This window comes from Gadus morhua, chromosome 8, assembly GCF_902167405.1.
Source record: "Gadus morhua chromosome 8, gadMor3.0, whole genome shotgun sequence".
In the NCBI taxonomy this organism is placed as follows: Eukaryota; Metazoa; Chordata; class Actinopteri; order Gadiformes; family Gadidae; genus Gadus; species Gadus morhua.
Window position 1 is genome coordinate 17,888,340 of NC_044055.1, and position 22,914 is coordinate 17,911,253.

The 22,914-nt window shown below is 44.4% G+C and overlaps 1 protein-coding gene across 1 annotated transcript in view; it reads left to right on the forward strand.

Moving 5' to 3' along the window:
• Positions 1-17: 17 nt before the first annotated feature.
• LOC115548344 (collagen alpha-4(IV) chain) overlaps positions 18-22,914 on the forward strand; it is a 27,623-nt gene continuing 4,726 nt past the window's right edge. Inside the window, exons 1-44 of the mRNA XM_030362891.1 lie at positions 18-169; positions 430-518; positions 1,249-1,282; positions 4,921-4,992; positions 5,266-5,400; positions 5,622-5,666; positions 6,157-6,273; positions 6,512-6,568; positions 6,715-6,750; positions 6,916-6,978; positions 7,189-7,224; positions 7,332-7,373; positions 7,479-7,562; positions 7,924-7,968; positions 8,187-8,255; positions 8,337-8,381; positions 8,955-9,008; positions 9,671-9,734; positions 13,414-13,515; positions 13,767-13,913; positions 14,122-14,130; positions 14,227-14,316; positions 14,760-14,911; positions 15,032-15,098; positions 15,265-15,371; positions 15,686-15,869; positions 16,065-16,139; positions 16,294-16,401; positions 16,497-16,715; positions 18,232-18,384; positions 18,527-18,691; positions 18,910-19,053; positions 19,221-19,328; positions 19,664-19,842; positions 19,950-20,013; positions 20,164-20,238; positions 20,504-20,608; positions 20,883-20,990; positions 21,138-21,209; positions 21,343-21,471; positions 21,751-21,876; positions 22,254-22,406; positions 22,670-22,777; position 22,914. The exon at position 22,914 is cut by the window's right edge and continues 125 nt beyond it. Coding sequence (XP_030218751.1) covers positions 478-518; positions 1,249-1,282; positions 4,921-4,992; positions 5,266-5,400; positions 5,622-5,666; positions 6,157-6,273; positions 6,512-6,568; positions 6,715-6,750; positions 6,916-6,978; positions 7,189-7,224; positions 7,332-7,373; positions 7,479-7,562; positions 7,924-7,968; positions 8,187-8,255; positions 8,337-8,381; positions 8,955-9,008; positions 9,671-9,734; positions 13,414-13,515; positions 13,767-13,913; positions 14,122-14,130; positions 14,227-14,316; positions 14,760-14,911; positions 15,032-15,098; positions 15,265-15,371; positions 15,686-15,869; positions 16,065-16,139; positions 16,294-16,401; positions 16,497-16,715; positions 18,232-18,384; positions 18,527-18,691; positions 18,910-19,053; positions 19,221-19,328; positions 19,664-19,842; positions 19,950-20,013; positions 20,164-20,238; positions 20,504-20,608; positions 20,883-20,990; positions 21,138-21,209; positions 21,343-21,471; positions 21,751-21,876; positions 22,254-22,406; positions 22,670-22,777; position 22,914 — 3,989 coding nt within the window. The 5' untranslated portion in view covers positions 18-169; positions 430-477. The remainder of the gene's footprint in view (positions 170-429; positions 519-1,248; positions 1,283-4,920; positions 4,993-5,265; positions 5,401-5,621; positions 5,667-6,156; positions 6,274-6,511; positions 6,569-6,714; positions 6,751-6,915; positions 6,979-7,188; positions 7,225-7,331; positions 7,374-7,478; positions 7,563-7,923; positions 7,969-8,186; positions 8,256-8,336; positions 8,382-8,954; positions 9,009-9,670; positions 9,735-13,413; positions 13,516-13,766; positions 13,914-14,121; positions 14,131-14,226; positions 14,317-14,759; positions 14,912-15,031; positions 15,099-15,264; positions 15,372-15,685; positions 15,870-16,064; positions 16,140-16,293; positions 16,402-16,496; positions 16,716-18,231; positions 18,385-18,526; positions 18,692-18,909; positions 19,054-19,220; positions 19,329-19,663; positions 19,843-19,949; positions 20,014-20,163; positions 20,239-20,503; positions 20,609-20,882; positions 20,991-21,137; positions 21,210-21,342; positions 21,472-21,750; positions 21,877-22,253; positions 22,407-22,669; positions 22,778-22,913) is intronic.

Here is a 22,914-nt window from a genome sequence, read left to right on the forward strand (position 1 = left end):
TTTGTACACCATGAACGGGAAGGCGTTCCCTCCTTATCATTCAGTCTAACCTTCACCGTGGTCGCAAACGGAGGGAAAGTGTTATTGTTGGCTAACAGCTAAGTGAAGAACGCGAACGTGTGTTAAAAGACGCATGGAGACTGCCTCGTTATTCTGAAGTACGCACCGGGTGAGTCAATCATGCTGATAAAATGGCATAAATTGTTGAAGTTAGCATAATGTTGCAGCATCTGATCACAATGATTGGAGAGGGCAGATTAAGGGTTATTTACACCAATAGCCCATGGGTGGGAAATAATTAATATATTGAATGTATCCATGTGAGTGACATTATCCCCACCAAATATATGAAATATATGCGTATTGTTTCTTAAGTATTTGGCTGAAAGATCGACTTGTGTAAAGAAAGCGAACTATTTTGTTTTTCAGACCACAGGGGGCGGTATTGAGTAAGGACATTTCCTGTGAAGAGGACCGATGAAATACCTATGCAAATGTGTTGCACTCTGCACCCTGTGGTAAGTCTGTATTTAGTGTTTAGCAGTTGGACGTAAAATGCAGCAATATATATATTTGGCACTTCCTATATTGTTAAGAGAGGCTTATTTAATTACTGCTGTGTCACCCACTGCAATACAATAATCTGATAATATTGGCTTGTGGCATTTCTTTACATTTAGGATGAGGATGTCCTCAAATCTACAAAGAAATCTAAAATAAAAACGATGAAACTTGGTCAATCATTTATTTTGGGGGAAACTGTTGCCTCTTTTCCATTCTGGAACGTGATTAATCAATGTCTTGCATGTTTACCTTGCTAGTAAACACATTTGCCACATCTGCACTGAATGAATTTACTGTATGTTACATGGCTAAACAAATGTACAAACAAGGTTAACAAGGTGACGTGTAAACACATGCACGGAAACAAGCAAATATATCATAGGATGGAGGAACTTGAAGGATCAAGGCTTAAAGGCATTTTCCATTCGATGACATGTAGTATTAATAATGGAGGATGAAAATGTAGGTATTGTAGTGACATTTAAATGTAACAAATCATTAGTTAGCGTCTTTCTTTTAAAACAACAGATGCTAATCATGCTTATTATTTCAATAATACAAAGTGATCATATCATCATACATGTATATATTGTGTCTAGGTGCACATGCATTACAGTGGCCTAATTATTTTCTTGATTTGTGATTGTATTTGACTATAATCTTGTTTTATTGTCCTACTTTTAGGGTGATTGTCTCCATTGTACAGTCAGCCAATGCAGTAAGTGGTTTGAATCTTAAAATCACTATATTGTTAAATACATTTCAGATGAAAGAGTGTTCCACATGTTTTCCACAAAACAATTGTAATGCCTGCACAGGCTGTTCAGAAAGGAAGATGTATTAATTTAAAGTGATAATCTTGAATATCATTTTTTTCTCCTATTTGGCAATGCCTAATCCGCAGTTATTGCAGATGTGTTTATGGACCTCACTTCCCAGGGATCCACACAGTGTAACGTGTTTTATGTCAGTTATTTGGCAACAAACATTAACATTTACATTTTGGGCATTTAGCAGACGCTTTTATCCAAAGCGACTTACAATAAGTATTTGTCAGAGGAAGAGAAACATTATATCGCTGTCTGATGCTACACATTGCTAAGTACTATTTTTTACTGAAAGGACATACAACATACAATAAGGGTTTACATTAAAGGCCCACTATGCAACTTTTTTAGCCAAAATTACATTAAGTATGCAGGTTGAGAGTTATGCTGATGGTTCTGCATCCATTTCTGGGTCGATTGTTGGGTGTGTCATTTTCCCATGTGGCCTCTACAGTGAAAAAGCGAATATGCAACTTGATGTGTTCGGACCGAGCGCTTCCGGATGTGACGCGGCGGAAGTATCCTCGAAAATGTAGTCAGATTGTAGTTTCGAAAATGCTTTACGGCACAAACACACACCCAAACATGGCACCGGCTAGATATAAACAGCCAGTTGCGAGGCAATTTGGCTTGATTTACCTTAATATAACAGGCTAGGAGTCATTGCGATGGTTCCATTATACATTTTTGTTCGATTGTTCGTTGTTTCAACTCCCCCTTGCGCATCTTGGCGGAGAAAATGAATATGTTTCTGCCGGCGACCCGCCGCCCACTCTCGCGGGAGTCTCGGGTCTCGCAAAATAACGAATTGCTTTGCGGCACAGACCCCCAAACACGGAACCGGCTCGATATAAACACAAGTAACTAAGGGATTGTTACATTCATCATAGATCAGCCGACTAAAAAGAGACAGAGAAACCCAATGTCGGAGGAACAGAAGAAGAGAAAGGGGAGACTGACCGACAGAGAGGCCAGACACGAGTAAACGTTGGGCAAGCTTTTCAGGAATAGCGTGAACTGAAAGAAAAAGAAGACTTCAAATCAGACTCCGACTTGGCCGTGTTGCTTTTGAAATTGAAAGTACCCTTGGGTGAACTTTGTCCTCGTGGTATTCTTGATGTTGATAGTCTCTGTACAAATGTGTTTGCTCAACCATTTTGTTGTGAGCCCTGTAAAAATTGTTTTCTCGACCGTTTTGTTGTGAGCCCTGTATGTTTCTAGCTTGCTTGGTTGCAGCCATATAAACACCTTTGTTTCCATTGGTGTTTTGCTGTTCGTCTGTCTCGTCCCCCAGATACAGACTGAATCCCCGAATCCAGGTTCTTGTTTATTTAGATTATGTTGGCCAACACTCTCACACTGATTGTTCTGTTCAACCATAAAACAATTATAATCTAGGATATAAATTCTCCCCGTCAACTATAAAAAGGATGGCTTTATGTTTATTGCAATACAAATACACCATTTTAAAAATGTATAACCTTGCCTACACTTTATGAACATTTACTTCGGACATGGCTCCACGCATTCGCCGGCTTCTTTGAAAACAAATGCACATGGCTCGCGTAGACGTGCATGGGGAAGGGTCGTCAACGAGTTGTTACGACAGTGTTGTAAAATATCTACTACGAAGCTGTAGGGGGCGCTGTGTAGAGAAATGTGCGTGCCAAAACCAAGAAAACAGCGAAGAAATTCCCGAAGTTGCATAGTGGGCCTTTAAGGACAAGCAACACTTGCAGAGACTGGAAAAACAATAGGTCGCTCCAACCACAAGTGATTAAAGCCCTCTTGTTAGCTCCGCCTCCCCTCTCTGGCAGAACAACCACTGCTGAGTAATTGAACACGCCTCATTTACAGTGCCAATTGGGATTTTTCCCAGGAATGTCGCCATTGACACCCAGTTAGTAACATGTCTTCTTGACAGACATTTATTTAAGTAAAAAGCTTTGATTTATTACTTTGAGCGAATCATTTTTTTTTAGTTTTCATCCAAAACACCTTTAAATCCTTTTTCAGAGCTTTTAAAGTATGTGGATTGGGTTTTAAAGAAGTTATATTCAGACATAACAATATTGGACATAATCTGCAACTGAATCTCAATGCACCGTATGTGTGTGTGAGTTTTGTTTTTTGCGTCTGAGTTACAGCATTTACTTGTTTCTTCAGAATTCTTATCCTGCATCCGATGTTTGCACTGTTTCTCCAAACTCACCTCCTCCTTTAATCTTCATCAGACGCAGACTTAAGGGTCTCTGCATTCTGTATCAAGCACTACCTCTAGCTTTTTAGGGAGGAAAGCAACATAGCACACATTCCTCGTCCTTGCATGTACTGGAAGCTTAGTGTGCTATTAAAGCGAAGCGATGGGTCAAAGACATAGCAACAACATATTTGGCATTAGACGCACAAATAAGTGTGTATTTCTGGTGTAACTGGTGGTGGAAAGAGAGGGTCATAGCTACGCAGTTTTATAAGTGACTATACTCAACGGGTTCTGGGGAATTATATGTGTATTATATTCAACTGCTAATTATTAATAATTTATGTGGAATAAATTGTATGTGATATTCTGATAAAATAATCCTGATAATGGATAACGATTAATTACAATAGTATGTAACAGTATGTATTACAGTATGTAATCTTGTATATTTCTTAACTGTTCCTTAGTCATTGTGAGTAATAGATGTGTAATGGCACAACATGTTTTATCCGAATCATTTATCAACACCCACAAGTACACCATCAGTTAGCGTTCAATGTTGAGAAGAGCAGCTGACAGTGAATTTGTATCCATCGTTAGAGCGTTCAGAGTTAATCGCTACTTTATGTAACAAGCAGGGGGAAACTTAAGTCGAGAGAAAGTGATTTAAGCGGCAACAGATGCTCCACTGACCGTTGATACCCAAGCTTCCCAAACACATCCAAATATTTACGAAACTACTTTTCAAGTGTTTTGGTAAGACGTACACTGTGGTGCTTAAATATTTCAATTTGCCCTTGTATAATGCAGCTGGGCAAAATTGACAAACAATATGGAAATGTCCAGGTCACCAAGCTCAACAGACGTAACTATCATTGGACCTATGTGTGAGAACCATGACTTGTTTAACATACCCTTATCATGTGTTTCGAGTCGTTCAAGGCCTTTGGGTGGGCGTCTCCCATTCGTCCACAACCACACACACAGACACACTCACACACACACACGCACGCACGCACGCACGCACGCACGCACGCACGCACGCACGCACGCACGCACGCACGCACACACACACACACACACACACACACACACACACACACACACACACACACACACACACACACACACACACACACACACACACACATTAGATCACAAATCACAAAATGTTCTCAACTATATTCTCCACCAATAAGTACATGTTTGCCTGTCTGGACGCTAGTATCTCATGACATATGGACCTCAAGTTATCCTTGTCCCTGTTGTACCTGTGGTCACTTGTAGTGCACCATGTATGATGTGTCTCCCTCTGTCTTCCTCAAGGGTGAGGTGCAGCTCCCATGCGATGGGCGAAACTGCAGTGTGTGCCGCTGCCTCCCTGTGAAGGGTGCGCGGGTATGACCCTTCCAGACTCACATTACATTTAATTAATTGTACTCATCTTGATTTGTTTGGAGGTTCTATATTGCAAGTGCAACATTGATAAAAAAAAATTAACAATGCATGTCCAGAATAAATGACATGCAAATGTTACCAATATTGTTGATAGCAATATTAGCTTAAGTGAAATAAATCCAGTATAACAGTTATGGAAAACGCAAACCCAAAGACGATGCCTAAATCACGAGTGAATGTCCACCATCTTAACCCAATCCATGCTCTGTTCAGGGGGTTCAAGGAAGAACAGGGAATCATGGCGTGCAGGGGCCACTAGGACTGAGGGGCCACGCCGGGCCCCAGGGGGGACCGGGCCAAAGGGGCGCCGAGGGCTCCCCAGGACCGCACGGGCCTGACGGAGACAGAGTGAGTCTGCTTGGTAGACATTGTTATGGATTTGGAAGAAAGAATGAAAGATCTGGGAAAGGAATGTGGTTATAAATGTACTTGAGACAAACCATATAAAAGGGATAGGGATAAAAGAATAAAGATTGTCACATCGTTGTCTATGGTATGATACATTTTTATTAAAACACTTTTGCAGCAGTTGACAGAATTGCACAGTTAATACAGTCTTCATGTTTCAGGGCATGACAGGCGTTCCTGGTTTCCTTGGTAATGGCGGCATTCCGGTAAGTAAAATAAAGAATGAGATTTGTTTTATTGTTTACAACAGTTAGATCAGTAATGTTTGTCCTTTTTTTATTGCATTGGTTGATATTTTCATTCAAATGTTTACACCTTCCACTGTAAAATTACATTCACATCCATTTGGAATATACATTCAATAGATGTATCTTGTATGCCCTCTAGTGGCAAAAGTAAAACATATTTTCAGTTCGGTTTTCAAGTTTAAAGTCCTATTTGGTGTAAATATCTTCCTCCAGTATATCAAATCATTATCCAATCATACACCAGAACCATAAGTAGCCTAGTTCTGAGGATATTTAACTCCAAGCCAAAAGGTTCAGGGTTTGAACTCATTACTAGGCAGGATGTCTAAACTACCTGTGTTTTTTACTTTGACCTTTATGACCTTTTTAAACCAGTGTCTACTAAAAAGGGTCTACTAAAAAGAGGACTGAGTAGTGGCTCCTGTTAATCAGTCCCTTTACCCTGCAGGGTCTAACTGGAGAGCCGGGCGAGCATGGCAGGACAGGGCAGGATGGCTGCAAGGGGAAGACGGGTAGAGCAGGGCTCCATGGGGGTCCTGGCCTTCATGGCAACCCTGGAGTTCCGGTGAGTCAGGAAAATGACCGGTTGACGTTGATGTTTTTGTTTTTTTTGTGCCCTTAGCACTAACTTGTATCACCTTATATTTGTAGATGTAGCACTGAACATCGATTTGCTGTCGCCTCTGTCTCTAAGGAAATATTATTTCCGTGGCTGTGTGATTACATTAAAGTTGACTAATCAGAGTGGTTGGCTAGTACCAGTTACTGATGATAACGCTCTAGTACTCTGTGATTCATTTCAGGGATTCCCAGGGTTTAAAGGAGCCAAAGGAGAGCCGCTGTTTGAATCAGACACACCCGTACGTTGTTTCTGTGAAGGAATACACATTTTCGTAAAAAAATACATCGAAGCCAACATGTTAAAACAGGCAACCCAGTGTGATCCATGCCTTATCCCCATGCATGTTTCCCGTCTGTCTAACAACGACTTCCTGTCGTTTAACAGGGAGATCCTGGAAGCCCTGGATTACCTGGAACAAATGTAGGTATCTCATTATTCTGCAGCTGTTATATGTAACAAAGTGCAGCAAAAAAAACACACAATTCAGCAACCAAGCGGCTGCCGTTGTCAAGCTTCTACACTCAGGTCACTGTTGTACTGATTGATTTCTATATTGGCTGATTGATCTTGTGGATGTCTCGCCAGGGCGAACCAGGACGCATTGGGCCTAAAGGCCTGACTGGACGCCCTGGGCCGTTTGGGCCTCAGGTGATCTACGCACAATTATTTTGAGGAACTAACTGACTATACATTATCTTTACCAACATACTGTTTGTTGTCTATATTATACATGTGTGTGTGTGTGTGTGTGTGTGTTTGTGTGTGTGTGTGTGTGTGTGTGTGTGTGTGTGTGTGTGTGTGTGTGTGTGTGTGTGTGTGTGTGTGTGTGTGTGTGTGTGTGTGTGTGTGTGTTCTCAGGGCCGAGATGGAATCCCGGGCCCTAGAGGGCTGGCGGTGAGTCTTCAGACCTATATAAAACTGCACGCACACCCTCATCTTGACTTGCCACATCCACACACCCAAACATAAACAAAACATATTGTTTGGACTTATTCTTACAGGGTGATCCTGGAAGATCACTGGCAGGAGATGATGGAGATTTTGTGAGTTGTGTTATGATGGAATATATAGATATAGTGCTATCTGCACTTTGTGCTTTGTACACAATAAAAATAACCCCTGTGGACCCTGCTCTTCCCTCTGCTCAGGGGGACCCGGGCCCAGAGGGGCCGCCCGGACCAGAAGACTTCGAAAGATTCCCCCCTGAATACCTCCCTCCCAAAGGCTACAAGGTAAAGAACCACAAGAATCTAAAAGAACCCCACCAAAACATTCCCCCCTGAATACCTCCCTCCCAAAGGCTACAAGGTAAAGAACCACAAGAATCTAAAAGAACCCCACCAAAAGTTTTTTGGTGGGGTTGTGTTAACATTGTTCTGAGGCCTGTTTCCCCAGCATTATTTGATTAATGATACCACTCATTTTAATATTTAAGACCCAGAATGAACTAAGTCAATAATACAAATGATTCTGTGTGTGTGTGTGTGTGTGTGTGTGTGTGTGTGTGTGTGTGTGTGTGTGTGTGTGTGTGTGTGTGTGTGTGTGTGTGTGTGTGTGTGTGTGTGTGTGTGTTGGTGTGAATTCTATTCTCAGGGTGACCCAGGTCCTGGAGGTCTGTGTGGACCTAAAGGTGTCAGTGTGAGTTTCTTTGTTGTTGTGTGAAGCCATTCATGAGGTTTGTTTTAAATATTTGATTTCCCAACGTTCAATAAAGGAGTAAAAGAGCATCAAAGCTGCTAACGCTAATAAGTTTTACCCAATTTCATGCAGCGCTGCACAGGTAACACATTAATGGAATCGCTGAGTATTAATCATTAAGGAATCACAACCTAAGGTGTACCCATGTATCCACACAGGGTGATGTTGTGGGAAGCCATGAGGAGATTAAAGGAGAGAAAGGAATCCCTGGTTTGCCTGGACCACGGGTAGGTGACCATGGTTGTATTGAAAACAAAATGTCCAGACATATAGATGACTCACATATCTCAACACTTGTTATCACACAGGGCGTTCCTGGATTCCCCGGAAGAGATGGGTTAACAGGAGTTCAGGTATACTTTTCATTACATTAAAAGCTTCTGAAATCATGTTGAGGACTCAATGATATTTAAAGGGACAGAAAGTAAAGGTAAAGTTGCAGATTGCGACCAACTCAATAACCCCATCACTTTTCCAAAGAGATTGGAGATGCTACGGTTAAAACCGATGAGTTTCCTTGACGATTTATATGGTGTATGTATATGTAGTCTGTCAAACTATATATCACTGCTTAAAGTTAAATAGGATTAACATGTAATCTCATCTCTAGAGCCATTTGTTCGTTCTGGGCTACTGTAGGAACATGGCATTGCAACATAGCGCACTCTGTAGAAGAGGCCCCGCTCCCTATGTAGATAAGGTACACATTTTAGGTGACGAAAACACAATGAATATTATTTTCATTGGATTATACACTAATATAACATACTTATTATGTTCCATTTCTGTCATTCTGTTTCACCAAAGGCCACTCAATTCTCCACATTGCATCTTTAATTCATTTCATTTGATGTCAAATTCTATAGATAAAAAACAAAAACGACTTATCCTTTTGATGATTATGTATTTTGGTTTATGTCTTTCAGGGTATTAGTGGAGAAATGGGACTTCCAGGCCTCATCGGAAGAATTGGACCAAAGGTGAACTATGTGGATGTAGAAATAAATGTATAGGCCCGCTCATAAACACATCAAATCACCAGGAGGAAGCACTTGAGGTAGGAGCGACCTCTGGGAGGCCGGGAGGATATGTTTGCTAAAGGGTTTACAACAACATCTACGTACGGCCCCCACTTGAACTAAACATTCATTGCAGTCATATACAAAAACTGTATAATCCACGCCTTAAATATGTGAATGTAGATGTTTAAAGTATTTAGTGTATATTAGAAGATAAAATATGCATACAATGAACTTTCCACAGCCTGCATTGACCAATTTTTTTTTTTAAGAAGCGTGTAATTTGCTGCCACTAGAGGAAGAACCGTCTTGAACCTTGATACAGAACATAAGCTGAATTGGAGGCCCAAGTAGATTTGCTACTACCACATTCCCCAACAATAATAAAATATAGTTATAGGCTATGCTCTCACAGGTAATCGACGTCTATAAGGAATCTTGATGATTATTAGATTGAGTGGGAGAGCGATTATGATAATAAATGTACGAAACCTTTTTTAACCTGATAGGTGACTAGGTAACCACTACCCCTAATGTTACATGTTACTGTTTGGAGCCTCATTGGAAACACAGACATTGATGTCTGATCTCCCGATCTCCTCTCATTCCTTGTACATTCAAAGGGTTATGAAGGGGACTCTGGAGATCCTGGGCCCCAAGTCTACTACGATGGAACTACATCGAGAGGTGAGGCTCCAACAGGAAGACGGCCACGAATACGGCAATGATCAGAAAAGGACATCTCTAGTGACGATCTTTGTTTTGATACTCTCGTCCTTTTTGTAGATACACAAAGGAGTAAAACAATACAACTTATTCTATTAAAATGACTAGCATCTAGCTACCCCTTCATAACCAGATATATGTCGATAATAACAATCAAGCCAATCGATTCTTAAAAACAAACCGAATCATTCACAAGACAAACATGTCCCTATTTTGTCCCCTGCGGTAATGAAAGCAAAAGGCAACAATGTGAGAACTAAACTTACTTGTTGTACACCCCGGATCACCAGGTAAACCACACTGTCACTCTATCTATTTGATAACTGTTCTCTTTATATCACTCATATACACATAGGCATTGATATAGGTATGTAAACTATGAACACCAACGTCTCGCCAACATCGAAGTTCAAAAAAAGTATTGAGGAGAAAACAGACAGTGAACAGAAAAGTATATGTGATGTCAAATTAAAAATGGATTATGTTGAGTTATGATATTCATCACTTTAATGACGGGGAACCGTGCAATTAATGCATTTCTCTCAGTATTTCGTGGTGCGGTGACACTGTGGTAGTATGTAAACACTGTTTACCACTGGCTGGAGTTTATGATCATAAGGTGCCGTCTTTTGTACCTTCCGAGGGACTTTACTGCAATCTTGCTAGTCGCGGTATACATCCCTCCAGCCTCCACCAGCAGCGACACGCGTGCAGGAATGCGGCACGTTGTGAACTGTATCAGGCCATCAGTAAAGAACAGGCAGCACACCCGGATGGATTCATCATCCTCGCTGGAGATTTCAATCATGCTGATCTTAAGACTGTCCTTCCAAAACTCTACCAGCATGTGGATTTCCCAACAAGAGGAGCTAACATTTTGGATACGGTCTACACTACCAAAAGAGGAGCATACAAGGCCTGCCCCCTCCCTCACATCGGACTCTCTGATCACATCACTGTTATGCTAATGCAAGCATACAGACATGAGAGTGAAAGTCACCAAACCGGTTCGGAAGCAAGTATGTGTGTGGCAAGAGCGGGCCTCCTTCAGGACTGTTTAAGAACAACAGACTGGGAAATGTTTAAGTAGGGAGCCACATACAACAACCACACAGACATTGAGGAGTACACAGACACTGGTACTTCTTCAGGAAGTGCATCGATGATGTGACTCACACAAATACTATCATCATTTAGTCTAACCGGAAGCCATGGCTGACAGGGGATATCCACCTGCTGCTGAGTACCAGAGACAACGCCTTCCGAGCCGGGGATGAAACTGGCCTGAGAATAGCGAGAGCCAACCTGTCCCGTGGCATCAGGGAAGCAAAACAGGACTATACAATAAAGATAAGATATATAAAGATAACCTGCCACTTCAAAGACAGCAGAGACGCCCGGAGCCTGTGGCAGGGCATTCAGACGATCACAGACTACAAGCCCGCGCCACAGATCTGCGTCGACGACATCTCTCTGCTCAACAACCTCAAAAGCTTCTTTGCACGGTTTGCAGCCACAATCAACACAAACCCACAGAAAACTCCACCCACCCCCCACGATCACGTTCTCTGCCTGTCTGCTGCCCATGTGAAGAGGACACTCTCACGGTTCGGATCGGGTCACGGTTTTTGAGTCACGGGTCGGATCATTTTCGGATCAACAACAAAAAAGAAACAAGACAAATGTGACTTTAAATAAAATCTTCAAATGTGTAAAAAACAAAATAAACTGAAAATTAGGTTATAATCCTGCTTCCTTTAAGCATGAAAAGAATTTGGACAACAGGGGACATTTCGTAGTGGTTGGACATTTTAGCTTGCCGACAGGCTTTTGTCGGGACGCGACAAAAAATATAAAGATAACCTGCCACTTCAAAGACAGCAGAGACGCCCGGAGCCTGTGGCAGGGCATTCAGACGATCACAGACTACAAGCCCGCGCCACAGATCTGCGTCGACGACATCTCTCTGCTCAACAACCTCAACAGCTTCTTTGCACGGTTTGAAGCCACAATCAACACAAACCCACAGAAAACTCCACCCACCCCCCACGATCACGTTCTCTGCCTGTCTGCTGCCCATGTGAAGAGGCCACTCTCACGGTTCGGATCGGGTCACGGTTTTTGAGTCACGGGTCGGATCATTTTCGGATCAACAACAAAAGAGAAACAAGACAAATCTGACTTTAAATAAAATCTTCAAATGTGTAAAAAACAAAATAAACTGAAAATTAGGTTATAATCCTGCTTCTTTTAAGCATGAAAAAAATTTGGACAACAGGGGACATTTCGTAGTGGTTGGACATTTTAGCTTGCCGACAGGCTTTTGTCGGGACGCGGAACACGCAACTCAAAATCGGGACGCATGGTCACCCGACGATTAGGCGGGTGCGGGTATCAATTGTTGAAAAAAACATTGCTTCGGGTGGATATTGATATTAGGCAGCGGGTACAGCCATTTGAACGAAGCTCGGTCATTTTCCATTTACCTTTTCACATAAGTCTTTTCCAACGACCAAGAACCAGTTTGGGTTCGCAGAAAGTGTTGAAAATTTAAACAGAAAAATGAAGTCAGTTCCCACAAAATTCTCTTCGTCCCGAGGTCGACCCGAGAGAGAATATTGACCCTCGCGGTGACAATTAATTACGTCCCCTGGACGACGGGACGTCGTTAATCACAATGACACAGTGAGAGGCTTTTATGATTCGTATGAAATCAATCTGTTTATTTCAACAACTGCGCCATCAACATTCAACATCAAAATTATTTCAACGTGGGCTTAGGCAGATAGGCCTATATGCGCCGAAAACAGATCGCTATTTATCAGATCGCTATAAATAACGATAGTCACATTCATTAGTCGATTTTCTACGTGACTCCCAACTAAATTTCGGGGAGACAGACGTCAGCAAAATTACGACGACTGGACAGTGTATAGCGTGGCTCCATATACTCCATCAGGCTTCAAAACCCCATATCTCCCACAGCGGAGAAAGGTTGGTCATCTCATGCGATGAACTCCATCCCCTTGTTAGTGATCCCTTTAGCTTTGGCGCTGTCCGTGGGGAATTTTTTCCCTTTCTCAAATGCTGTGGTTATCGACTGAGTCTTGCTGGTGGTGGTTTGTGTTTTTTCTGGTGTCCAGGTCATTGGTACATTGGTACACACTGGTACAGGACTGATTCACGGTCACCAAATAAGACAGCTGCATCATGTGACCTGGGGAAAGGGAGACGGACCCCGACAAACCACTTCAAGTCCTTTTAGTTCCATGCCAACAATGCAGGGATTGTTTGTGCGGTGTAAACCTGGGTGGATTCAAGCAAGGCCTACTCTATACTACTGTGCTGTCCTAATTAAGACGGGGTGGATTGTTTTAACCATAGTGTCAAGCATTCCCTGTGTGCGCAACAGGGAAGAAACAGGTAGCAAGAAACTGACAAGTCGAAGCTCCGAAATGGTACATTGATTCTGAGTTGGTTTATTTTAATTCATTCATTAATTTTTACAATTTTCATTTGGATTTGGATTTGGAAGACTTCCGTGAATAAAAGGTATAGGTAGAAATATCTATAAAGCGAGGGAAAAGGTTGTTCTTGAGTGAGGTGTTAATTCAATCTCAAACCTTTGTGTGTGTTTTAGGTGCCAAAGGGGACATGGGGTTTCCTGGTTCACCTGGCATCCTAGGAGACACTGGGGACATGGGCATGCACGGCCCCCCCGGCCCGCCGGGAATAACAACAGGTAGGCAAGAACTAACGTCTTAGTCTCGGAACATAGTTTACGGACAATATTCTAGACCAGGCATGCACTATGCCTCATGTGTTTTATCAGAAGGTATTTACATGTTTTTGACTAATCAATCATCCTCCATCGACTAAGAAGTTCTGTCCCTATGTCATCTCAAATTGACGAGATAGGAATGAGAAAATAGAGCTCATTAGAAAGAGTAATTTATTCTACGTTGTTTGTCTGTGACCAATTTACTTTCTCAGATAGGGAGCCTGGACCACCAGGCCCTTTTGGCCCGAAGGGGTCTAAGGGAGAGCCAGGGGGTGTTTACAAAGATAATGTCCAAGGACCTAAGGGATATAAGGGACCCCCTGGAGCAAAAGGTGTCACAGGCCTCCCCGGTCCACCAGGTAAGGGTTAGCTCATCACTCATATTTACATCAACACATAGGCATCGATATTTATGCACCCAGTACAATTTTGTTCCTCATCGTGTTAAAAATCTGCTACTATTCTGAACTCTGGCCTGTTTGTGTCCATGTGCGTGTGTGTGTGTGTGCGTGTGTGCGTGTGTGTGTGTGTGTGTGTGGTTGTGACGGTCTGTCGGACCTCCATAAGGGTGTGGAGGTGAGCATTTCAATTCCTTTTTTTGTGCTCCTCAATGGTCCGAATAGCATAGGTATGTTTGATATGTGACTGTGGCCTCCCTTCCCCACCCGGTAGATTACTACTGTGAACCGGGTTACCCAGGAGACCCTGGTGCCCCCGGAGACATGGGAAGAGGCGGAGGCCCCGGGGACCAAGGCCTGAAAGGTGATCTGGTTTTACTCCACTGCTTCATCCCACTATCTAATTCAAAAAAGACCCTCCTTGATCCTTGAGGTCAAGTCAGGGGCCGTGTGTTGCCGGGGGTTGGCCCCTGGTGGCCCCCGTGCCGAGGCTGGCCCCCGTGCCACAGCTGGCCCTGCCAGCAATAATATTGAGCGCTGAAATTCAGAAGTTAATTTAAACAAACCGTATGCTACATAATTTTTACTTACTGACAAACCTACTTGCCGAGCCCGGGTAATGTTCAGTTTGCTGTGGATTTGTGTAGCTGATTGTGTGAATTAAAGTCTATTCACTAATGTGGCTGTATATGTGTGTGTGTGTGTGTGTGTGTGTGTGTGTGTGTGTGTGTGTGTGTGTGTGTGTGTGTGTGTGTGTGTGTGTGTGTGTGTGTGTGTGTGTGTGTGTGTGCGTGCCCTTCTTCGCAGGCTGTGATGGAGTGTGTAGCTGTACTGGTGGGTACGGAGGCATCGGGCCCCCTGGTCCAGCTGGATCCCCAGGTTATAATGGCCTTCCTGGAACTCCGGGCCAGAAAGGAGATCCAGGGTTTAGAGGAGGGCCAGGGTCAACAGGCCCACAGGTACGGGAAACATGGATGTGGGGATGCGCAGGCTGCAGTCTTGATGATAAACTAATTCCATCTCACTTGTCCTTTACCATGTAAGATGTATGAAGTACATGTGAGTAATTATGGTTGCAGGGCTTTATAGGAACTCTAGGACAGAAAGGACGGAAAGGTCAGAAGGGTGACTCCAACAGGTTTCCAGGTGAGCTCTGCTGAGATTTCAAGAATTGATTATGGTTCGTAAACTACTATGAGACGTTCTTCGCTTATTAAGCTCAATGAATTGAAGCCATTAGATCCATGTGTTTTAGCTGGAGCTTAATGGCTGCTTTGTGTTTGCGTGTAAAGCCCTTCATTATTTTGACCAGGAGCCAAGGGTGAGCGTGGTGTTCTTGGGCAGGAGGGCCTGGCCGGGAGGCAGGGGCGTCTAGGAGAGGACGGGGAAACTGGCCACGTGGGAGACCCTGGAGCACCGGTGAGTGTATCATCCGTTTGTCTGTTTATGTTCGAGCAGGCACCTTTGTGTTTTGGTTATAAACAAGGAACACTATTAAAATGTAGTACTGCTATATCTGTAGAAAACACTGCAAGTTAATACATTTATATGGAAACATATAGTAAGAAATAGGCAATGCACAAAAAAAACAAGAATACAGAATACATCCGCAAAGCTCACGATCAGGAAGGACCTGCAGCAGATTAGAATTGGGTAAACGTGTTTAAAATATGTCAATAGTTGGTATGTCCGACTCTGTGGCACACCTCGGAAATACAGTTTTTCCGTTGCAGGGAGACCGATTCCCAGGATCAATGGGCCCGAAAGGGTTCCCAGGTTATCAAGGAACCAAAGGGGCCCCGGGGCCCGCAGGCTCTCAAGGGTCAGGATTCCCAGGTCGTCGTGGTCCCAACGGCCGCCAGGGGGATCAAGGTGGTCCCGGCTCAGAGGGCATTCCAGGACGACCTGGACCTCCAGGTGAGGAACAACAGCATCAGTTTGTGTCTCAGAATTGTTTTATTTGTATTATCGCAGCATTTTCTTCCAATAAAAAAAAACCCCATCTGTCAACGTAGCAAAGTGGCAAAAGTGTGGACTTGTAGGAGGACTTACCCCTCATAAAAGGAGGTTCACTTTTAGTAAAATAATGATGGTCTCCGATTCTGTCTTTAGGTGACGTGAAAGCCTGCTGTCTTGACAAAATCAATGCGGGTCCGCCCGGTCCCAAGGGGAGGCGTGGTATGCCAGGTGAGTGAATCAAAGGTTTCAATCTGTTTGGTCTCACAGAAATACTTTGGCGTGGGATTTTGAAATGCCACTTTTAGACCTGTAAGTCATGGTCAGGTTAAAACACAAGACACATCGGGTTGTTCTAAACTCTTCTTTAAACATGCTGTACTAGGGTACCCTGGTGCAGACGGAAGGGATGGCTTAGCAGGCACTCGTGGCCACCAGGGGCCTAAAGGTGTGAGAGGAGATGACGGGGGATTCGGACACAGCGGACCACAAGGTACAAACTTCTTCTTTCCTCACATACATTCAACCCCCCAAAATAATCCTGGTTGTTTCCGAGGTTGTCATCATGGCGGGTTGGGTGTGTTTTAGGGCCCAGAGGTCCGGACGGAGACCAGGGGTACCCTGGTCCTAGGGGAGGCACTCTGGACGGGCCCCCTGGCCCTTCTGGGTACTCCGGAGCTCCAGGGAGGAAAGGGGACCGTGGGGACTTCCGCACCTCAAGGCCTGGTCCGCCCGGACGCCCCGGCCACCCAGGCAACCCGGGCAGAAAGGGCCCTCTGGGAGAAACAGGGGCCCCTGGGTTACAAGGTGAGGCTCCTCAGAGCTGGAGAAGGCTCAGGGACCTTTTTGTACATTCAAAACTCTTACTTTCCCCCTTGGTAAATGTTTATATTTATATATGTTGGTTTTCATCAGTAATAATAATAATAATAATAATACATTTTATGTTAAAAGAGTCAATAGCGGTCACACACATGATCAGATAACACGACAATATGGACATACATAGTACACTCAGACAGGGACAAAAAAGTGTACAGTTGGGACATGGCCAGAGCAGGGGCGGATCTAGCCATTTTGGGGCCCTAGGCAAAATATAGACATGGGGCCCTCATTTTTGAAACACGTACACAAAACAAATAACCATCCCAATACTCTTAGAATCGCAATAAACCCATAGTGCACTGCCACTCAACTCTCCACAGTAAAATCAGTTTCAGATTTCTCCAGCCTTTGCCAAAATTACCTGTTTATTACTCAAACGAGAGAGAGAGAGAGAGAGAGAGAGAGAGAGAGAGAGAGAGAGAGAGAGAGAGAGAGAGAGAGAGAGAGAGAGAGAGGGGGGGGGGGGGGGTGTTTAGGTGTGCAAGTGGTTAAGTTCTCCATCTTCAAATGTCCATTTTCCCTGTTGCCTTCACCATTTCATGTGAGTAAAACTGTGTGTGTGTGTGTGTGTGTGTGTGTGTGTGTGTGTGTGTGTGTGTGTGTGTGTGTGTGTGTGTGTGTGTGTGTGTGTGTGTGTGTGTGTGTCTGTCTGTGTCTGTGTGTGTGGCAAAGCTGTGTGTGTGTGTGTGTGTGTGTGTGTGTGTGTGTGTGTGTGTGTGTGTGTGTGTGTGTGTGTGTGAGACAGAAAGCATTTGTAAACACAAAGTCTTACTGTTGTCGTCTTCTCAAAAGTCTTCATATCAGAGAAAAGTGGTGAGCAGCAGAATAGAACCCCAACAGCAGAGCCCGTCGCAAGTTCAGCAGCGGCTGCTGTGGCAGCAGCAGGTGTAAAAAATGAAGTCAATTTCGGCAGTGTATCTGCAATTCTTTTCTTCTCAGCTTTTTGTTTTCGTTTAGCACAACCACTATCATAATTCTGCCGCTTCATTTTCACCGAGTCGCATCCCTCTGCTTTGGTTTGAAGTACGTTATTTCGAATATGATTACTACGTAATCATATTCTGGACTAGTCCAATGCACAATGGAGGGGGGCATGTGTGCTGGAAAATTATTATTTAGGCATTAGTTCGGCGTTATGTTGATATTTTTGTTATTTTTTTCTACTAGAAATGTTTTTTTTTTTTTTACTTTACATAAGTAATGGCTGGGGGGGTCAGATTTGGGGGCCCCTAATAAAGACAGATTTGGTTGGGGCCCTAGGCACTTGCCTAGGTTTGCCTAATGAAAGATCCGCTTCTGGGCCAGAGGCTGGTTAGATATAAAGGCATAGGAGTATGTTGACTAGGTTAAGGCTAAAAGGCTGTGCAGTCCGACACGAAGTCAAGAATAATGCTACATTGCTAATATACAACATGTGATTGTGATTGAATTGCCACAGGTGTCCGTGGTCAACTAGGCCCGTTTGGTGCAAAGGGGATGTCAGGGGCCGCTGGCGACCTCGGAGACACGGGTCCCCCGGGGGCCTCATGCACTCCGTGTGAACCTTCCGTACCTGGACCTCCAGGCAACCCAGGCCCGATAGGAAGGCCGGGTGAGAATGCCGGCGGCACACGCCCACACTGCATCTGCTGAACGCGGTGGATGCTGGACCAATTTGGTCTAGACTTTTTCGAGTTTCATTGATAACATTTTGTGTCTCTCATTGTCCGTTTTCATTTCACAATTTTGTGTAGGATTTCCTGGCCGAAAGGGTTTGAAAGGAGTTGTGGGTCCAACGGGTTATGGCCTGAAGGGTAGAAAAGGTGTGACCGGCGCTCATGGATTTCCGGGCCCAGTCGGCGATAAAGGCGGTTTCGGACCCTCGAAGGATGGGTACAATGGCCAGCCTGGACTGAAAGGTTATTGGCTGCCTCAACATACATGTGTTAAAAAAAAAATGCTGTGATATCTGCTTTGTGATCCCTCCCTACTTTGGCAGGCTATGTTTACATTTTTCCGGAAAATTTGTTTCTTTTTTAAATACTTTCTTCACCACTAGAGGGCAAACTTAAACCCCTGTTTTCATGGTTGGCCTTAAAAATGATTCACTACACACAGACCTTGATTCTCTTCCCAGGGGAGAGGGGTCATCTTGGCAGGGATGGGGTAGTAGGTTTCCCCGGTGGAACTGGACCTCCAGGTCCTAACGGAAAACAGGGGGAAAGAGGATTTAACGGACGCCAAGGGTTGACAGGAGACAACGGACCATCTGGCGTTAAAGGTAATTTCTTTACACATTAGTGTTTTAAAATAAATGACCATACAACCACCACCTCCAAAAGACGGACCAAATTGCCACAAAGCATCTCCAATATTGTTCCTTAGTCAAGTGTGTTGCACTGCGGTTGAATTAAGTCGCGGGATAGAGATATGCTATTACTACCACAGGTCTCCCCGGTCCCCGCGGTGCCCCTGGACCCCCTGTGGAGATCACATTGAAGGGACAACCAGGGTCACCAGGAAAGAGCGGATCACCAGGGAACCCTGGACTGCAAGGTAATAGAGTAAAGTCAACGTAATGTCTCAATGATAACAATACAACTCATCTATAACTCAATATTGGATACAATTAACACATTTTTGTATTCTCCTCGTCCTTAAAAATGCAGCTCCAATCTAGTATTGCTCTATCTATCTAAGTTAAAAAGAGAGATTTAACTTGTAACAATTTCAAGTCTTTTGATGTATTTTGTTGAACATGAATCCCATTTGTGTTGATCTTTGTCATCATTAATTAGATTCATCATTAACATCCTTCTACGTCCTATCTACATGAAATGATCAAAGTGAAGTCGTCAACAGAAGTTCATCTCTGAGCTTCTCTCCTGCAGGATTGGCCGGCGTCAGAGGACAGCCAGGGGCCTCGGGGGCTGACGGCTGGTCTGGGGCCGGGGGGCAGAAGGGCCTGACTGGGCCTCCAGGCAGAGCAGGACACAGAGGGCCTCCAGGGCTGCCTGGAATCAAAGGCTTCCCTGGACAGCGAGGGCAGACGGGTCAGGTTGGACCACCGGTGCGTGATGGACTCTCGCCTTGCTCTCCCCCACAGCCTAACCTAAACTGATCTGGGGGTTATTTTTTTAACGTATCATTTTTCTTTGTGCGTTTACAATGTTACAGGGCGACCCAGGGGTCGATGGCCCTCCAGGCCTGCTGGGCCTTCGGGGGCACACAGGGCCCAAGGGTGAGTCAAGATGGTTCGTAGAAGGGCCAACAAAAGGAACAGGAGACATAAAATTGTGGTTTTCGTGTGCGTCTGTGATCCTCCATCCGTTCATTCATTATTCAGGAGAACAGAGGGGTTAAAGAAAATACCGTTTGCCCCCTGCTGCAGGTGACATGGGAGAGTCGTACAGAGAGCCAGGCCCACCGGGCCCTAAAGGGCCCCCGGGGGAGGACGGACCAGGAAGTGAGTCTGGCCTGTAGAAATAACAACGTGCTCTCTGAGGTGCGTCTCCACATCGCTGGTCGTCTGGCGGGTATCTAAAGCAAAGTGGTGTGGAAAACTCCATTTGCAGTAGGATGAACGCATTCCACATCAAAACGCTGTTTATGACTACTTGAATGACCGTTGAGCCCACTGCTTCAGTAACCGTGGTTACCGCTGTGTCGGGATGGGCCGGTCACAGCGTAGTCCTCGAGAAGGGATTGGTATTGATGTGTCTGTTCTCCAGTCACCTGTAGGCTTGGAGAGCCAGGAGAGCCAGGACCCCAGGGGTACGAAGGACTCCCAGGGGCCCGAGGGACCCCTGGGGATCCGGGGAGGGACGGGGAACAAGGTCTGTGAGCTCTTTTCTTCATGGCTAGGTTTCTTACCACACCTGCACCATCTCTGTCTCTTACTATTAGCTTAGCTTGTAAGCATGTTCAATGTGATTAGTACGGTATTCCTGTGCATCATGAAATAGGTTGAGAGAATTATATTTCTATACAAATTGTTTGTTATAAAATCACAATTTTTATGAATTTTATGGATGTAGGTTTGAAACGATGTGATGTTTTATATCATAATTCTTCAGCACATCAGTTGAACGACTGTCTTTGTGCGGCCAGGTTTCCGAGGGCTGCAAGGCCTACAGGGTCTCCCGGGGTTTCCTGGTTTTCCAGGGGTTGATGGAGTCCAGGGGCCCGGCGGACCCGCAGGCCGGCCTGGCCCTTCAGGTGCTGACCGAGACCCCGATCAGGACCTCTGGAGCTCTAATGTGATGGATCGCATGCCCCTTTTGGAGAGATGGTGAAATGCATGGCCTAAAGGATTGACTAAAATACGTGAATGAGATGCATAATTCTACATAATTCCCTCACCAGGAGGGCCAGGATTACCAGGGCGGGATGGACTCGATGGACTGAGGGGCCCAAATGGGGCGAAGGGAGCGACAGGTAAGGCAACGGAGGCATTTATTAGGTCAGATCCAATGAACGCGTCTCTTACATCCAATGTCTCTCAAGAGACACATTTGCTTTGATACGTAATTAAGCGTTACAAATATTCATTGAATGTCTCGATTTCAAGGCGACGATGTACCTGGACCTCCGGGTCCAAATGGTTTCCCAGGGGTCAAAGGTCAGATGGGACGCCCAGGATTCCCAGGGTCAAGCCATCCTGGACACAAGGGGCTTAATGGCCCACCTGGATACCACGGTCTGCCCCGTCACTTTGGACTTTTGTCTTTAAATTAAATATTATATCCAAAGACGTGTCAGGTGAATTGAACATTTAAATAATGTAAGTTATTGATTATTGTGCCTCTTAAGGTTTACAAGGTACATTTTCTAAATTGAGGACAAAAAACTGCAATAAATAAAACAGCTAACCCTCCCATCATATCTCATTTTTTACAAAATGAGATATGATGTACTTTATTAATCCCAGAGTGGGAAATGCAGATGAAATATAGTTACCCTCTCCTCCCCCCCTCAGGACCCCCTGGCCCCCCCGGGGAGGCCGGGCCCCCCAGAACCTCAGGCCGGGAGTGCTGCGACCTGGAAAAGGATTATCGGGGAGAACCGGGGCCGGACGGGCGTCCAGGAGCAGTGGGGTCCCCAGGTCTGTGGTGCTCTCTGTTCCCACCGCCAAGGCTCCCCAGGGGGTCCACGAGTGTGTCGTTGTGTGTGTCCGTGTGTTTGGCTCTCAGGAGGTTTTTTATAAACACATTTCTGTATTATTTTTTGGAAAAAAGCAGGATTGATGCAAAACAATGATAATACATGCATGATATAACTTGAATAAAGTCAAATGAAAGAGACGGAAGTAGAAAAACGAGATAGAAACCTTTTAATCACATAAATAGACAGAGAAAATAATTGTTATATTCCCATATATCCCCCTGAGAAAAATATGAAGGTACAAATGGCCGAAAAAGTACTTAAAATACAATTCCCAGGTGACCCATCAGGTGGGTGCTACGTGTCTTCTGTGTGAAGGTGCTCCTGGAGATCAAGGGTACCCAGGAACCACCATCGCCTCTAGGGGGGACCAAGGGCGATCTGGCCTCCAGGGACGAGACGGCCCTAAGGGGGCCAAAGGCTTCCTAGGACCTCCCGGTCGATCGTCCCCGGGCTTAAGAGGACCTAAAGGTACGGTATTATTTTTTTAATATTAATATTATAATCAAAGATACACTAATATGTTATTTTATTCATTCCAAATTAATTGTAAATAATTGGAGTCCGGGTGACACAGCCGAAAGAACAGGAAACTCCTAGAATTCAGTTCAATCAAAAATAAAAATAAAATAAAACAGAAAATATGCCTATTCACACACAAGAAGTAGTAGCAATGAAGATGCTAATGATGGTAGCGTCATTAATGCATGGGACCTGGGTTGTGCTGCTGACAGGTGCTATGGGTCCTGCTGGGACCAGAGGTCCTGCTGGATCCTGGGGTCCCCGTGGTTTTCCTGGGCCCACGGGTCGGCATGGAGACAAAGGCTACAGAGGAGATGAGGGTGAGTGCACCTGCAGCCAAGATATATGAAAAGTTAACAGTAAGTAACCGGACATCATAAAGGATGTTGATTAATAGAGAGAACTTTGACCCAATAAGACACACATTTGTAATATTTTTATTTTTTTGCTTTCTAGG